Genomic DNA, 3,836 nt, shown 5'->3' with positions numbered 1-3,836 from the left:
AAACGCATACATAATTTCAGACAATAGTGAAGGCATCCATAATTTCAGACAATAGCAGTGCAGCAGTGCACCACATAATCAAGCATCCATAGTTTCATACAAAACATGGCATAAGCATTTGTCCACATCACAATTTAGGTTCACACATAGCACTTAGGTTCAAATATATTACATTGGACTCCTCATGGAGCAAAATGGCCTAATAGATGAAGTTTTTAGGCTAATTCGACCAGACTAAAACTAAGTTCAGGTTTTAAGTTTCTTCTTTGGTGTGAGCTTCTTTCTAGGAGACATTCTGGGCTGCCAGCTTGGTGCTGCATTGCTTGTAGCCTGAGAGCTTGAAGCCCCAATGTCAGCAGTAGGCTGAGAGCTTGAAGCCCTAATGTCAGCAGGCTAAGAGCTTGAAGATGGAATGTCAGCTAGCTGTGAATTGGAAGCTGGAATGTTCTGAGCTCCTCCCTTCATCAATGATGCTAGCCGGCTGTAAGCCATGGTATTTGAACAAATGAGTGAATAGACCGATATAGGACAAAATCTAAAGTAATGTGAATGTATTTTAGATGATTACCTTCTTGTAATTCTTCCTGGACTTTCTTCAAGTATTGTCTGCACAGTTGGTCTTTCGGGACTAGGAATGTCAGAAGTGTTCCCATGTTTTGTAGTGTTCCTCCTTGGCTTCCTCTTCCTGCAAATTACAATACAAAATAATGCATTACAGTTATGAAACTGTACTCTAGACAAAAAAATTGGTATTAGTACACTAGTCTTTTTTTGGTTCCATTAAGGGAACACTTGTAGCTTGTTTGAACATGACCAAATTCCCCACATCCCTTGCATCTTCTCTTGCCCCTTACCAGCACCCTCTTCCCTGAATCATTATCAGTTGGAGTAGTTTTGGCTTTAGACTTGCCACCACCCTCAAGGCAACTTTTGATCCTAAGCTTTATGTATCTTCCATTTGTCTTCTTTGGCAAAGGTGCACCCAACACCCATGGCAATTCAACCTGTGGCCAATAAGACTTGTCACCCAATGGCTCTATAATCCTCCTATAAGCCTTCCTGAACAGCTCAACTGAAAAATAGGGATTCACAAAGTCCTCAATGTTGACATCCCTATTTTGTTGAGAGGTTATCAAAGCCAATGCATGCTGACAGGGCTTTCTAGTGTGCTGCCACTCCTCACATGAGCAGTACTGATTGTAAGCCTTCACAACATGTTTCCCATGGGTGGTGCTGTTGTCAACAATCTCTGCACAGAAACTATCAGATTTCACTACTGAGAGGTGACCCAAACCCCTAGTTCTTGCCTTAAGCTTCTGTGTTACAACAGGCAAGATGTTCCCAGTCATCTTCTCTGCAATTCTTCTCCTCTTGTTCCACAATACCATAACCAACACTCTGTACTTGTCTGCAAGGTCACATATTGGCAATGTCTTATAATCCTTGATCCAATTGTTGAAACTCTCCGCCAGATTGTTAGTAATATAGTCACACTTTATTGCTGGATTGAAACCACTCCTCATCCACTTCAATGGATGATAGGCTTCAAGCCAAGGAAGAACATCACTACAAGCTTCAATAACTTCTTTTGTGTGACTTTGCCAAATCTCTTTCCTGTATGCCCTTGCTGCTGGGTACATGTGTGAGTGCACATCACCACCAAATCTCTTCACAAAGTTCTTCATCAAATGCCAGAAGCATTCCCTCTGCTCAGCATGCTCAAACACAGTATGTACAACCTTTTCTAAGCCTTTACATGCATCAGTACAAATAGCTAATGGATTCACATCTCCTATAGCCTTATGAAGTTGTCGCATGAACCACTCCCAATTATCCTCAGTTTCAGCATTAATGAACCCAAAAGCTAGAGGATACATCCAGTGATGCCCATCAACAGAAGTGGCAGCAGTCAAGTGACCATTCCATCTTCCATTCAAAGCAATGGAATCTATACTAATATATGGCCTACATCCCTCTAGGAAACCGTCTATGCAGGGCCTCAAAGCACAGAAAAACCTATGAAAAAATACTTTCCCACCAACCTCTACAGTGTCTATCTCTATCACACTCCCTGGTGAAGTTCTTAGAACCTCTGCCCTCCATCTACAGAGCATGTGAAAACTTTCTTCCCATGTCCCATACAGCTCAACCATAGCCTTTTCTCTACCTCTACATATAGTGTCATAGTTAATTGTGCACTCGTGATCTTCCATTAGTTGGGTCTGCAAGGCTTTAGGGCCCATACCTGGATTCTTTTTAAGAATAGGAATTGCCTTACTTGCCACCCATTTAGCTGTTGGTGTGGTAGTCTTCCTCCTGCTGCTAGAAGTGCATGTATGCAAGTCTTGTAACACAGTCACCTGCAAATTAAATGCAACAATCCATCAATTCTACAACCATTATGCCAAAATCAAACAAAAATCACTGAAATTAAATGCCATCACTGTCTTCTGGTTAGGTTGTTTATGCCCCACTATATGCCAAGGGCAACCTTCAACTTTGCAACCACCTATGTATCTTTCAGGGTCAGTTTTCACCAACTTCAACTCAAACTCAGCATTTATAGCAAACTGTCTCACTGCCAATCTAAATTCCTTCATGTTAGGGTACACTGTGCCAGCCTTCATGCAAGGATTATTAGGGTCATAGGCCATGACCCTCTCCCCTGGTACTTGATCATCAACAGGAATTGCTGCCCCAGTTATATCATCCTCATCAACAACAGGAGAAGCACCAGGAGCAGCAGCAGCTGCTGCAGCACCGCCAACACCACCTGCAGCAGCACCATTAGGAGCTGCAGCACCAGCAACATCAGGACCTCCACCTCGAGCAGCAGCTTGTCTAGCCTCATCTGCAACCTCATCTTCAGCCCTCAAACCTAATAGCTCGTAGAATTTATCATCCCCAACGATATCTAGCCTCCCTTCATCATCATTTCGAGCAAGAATCTCTAGGCTATCCCAATCGATATCGGAACTAGCTAGGGCAAAACCACCAGCTGGAACTTGAACTGGAACTGGCTCAACTATCCCATCCGGCGCAACAATATAAACAGATTTAACAGCATGGTCGATTTCGGGTTCGACCACAGCTAAACTAAGCGCAGGCTCCTCCTCGAGCCTGAAGAAAAAAAATAGTAGCGATTGTTACAGCAATATCTAATGGATTCGCAGCAGTCGGCAATCAAAGTAAATGAAAAATCAAGCTGACAAATGAAAGCACGGAGGCAAGCAAATTCTTACCCCACGACTAGCTCATGCCAGGTACAATCCATCGATTCCACCATGTTTCTACCTCATGTCGGCGACGACGGCATCCGGAGGCTGCCCTCGGCGTCAACAAGAAGGGGTGAAGGCAAGGGGGGAGGGGGACTGCGGCGGCGGCGGCGGCGGCAGCGGGTGGAATGGCGATGGCGATGAGATCGATCTAGGGCGCCGCCATGAGCTAGAGCCGACGATGAGAGGGGAGGAGTGACTGCATCTCGATCCCCTTCTCTTGTCTCAGTGACCTAATTTCTGAGCCAGGGGCACATTGGTCATAACACAGCCGATTTTGTGCGTTAATCCGGCGAAGATGGAGAATCAGCGAAGCAGCGGGTTGGCACTCCTTGGCGATGGCATTTTAGCGAAGCAACTTTGCGGAGTGGCATTACAGCGAAACCCACTCTTGAGAGTGGCATAATGTCCATTTTCTCCCAACCCATGCGTTGCATACTCTATTAATATTCATATTATAAATAATAAAATTTTAATCATGTGATGAATGTGTTAGTTATATTTTAAAAAATAATTTCTTAGAATAAAATAATACTTGGTATTTACTAATTTCGAAATTAA

The 3,836-nt window shown here is 43.8% G+C and overlaps 1 protein-coding gene across 1 annotated transcript; it reads right to left on the bottom strand.

The window, feature by feature from the left end:
• Window positions 1–393: 393 nt before the first annotated feature.
• On the bottom strand, window positions 394–3,299 carry LOC127756309 (uncharacterized). Its single transcript, XM_052281685.1, has 5 exons — window positions 3,295–3,299; window positions 2,439–3,120; window positions 793–2,360; window positions 569–685; window positions 394–481 (listed from the first exon to the last, which is right to left on the bottom strand). Exons 1-5 carry the CDS (start codon window positions 3,297–3,299, stop codon window positions 394–396), a joined length of 2,460 nt encoding a protein of 819 aa, XP_052137645.1.
• Window positions 3,300–3,836: the final 537 nt, after the last annotated feature.

Source organism: Oryza glaberrima, chromosome 12 (genome assembly GCF_000147395.1).
Source record: "Oryza glaberrima chromosome 12, OglaRS2, whole genome shotgun sequence".
Taxonomy (NCBI): domain Eukaryota; kingdom Viridiplantae; phylum Streptophyta; class Magnoliopsida; order Poales; family Poaceae; genus Oryza; species Oryza glaberrima.
This window is presented reverse-complemented; position numbering and strand designations above follow the sequence as displayed.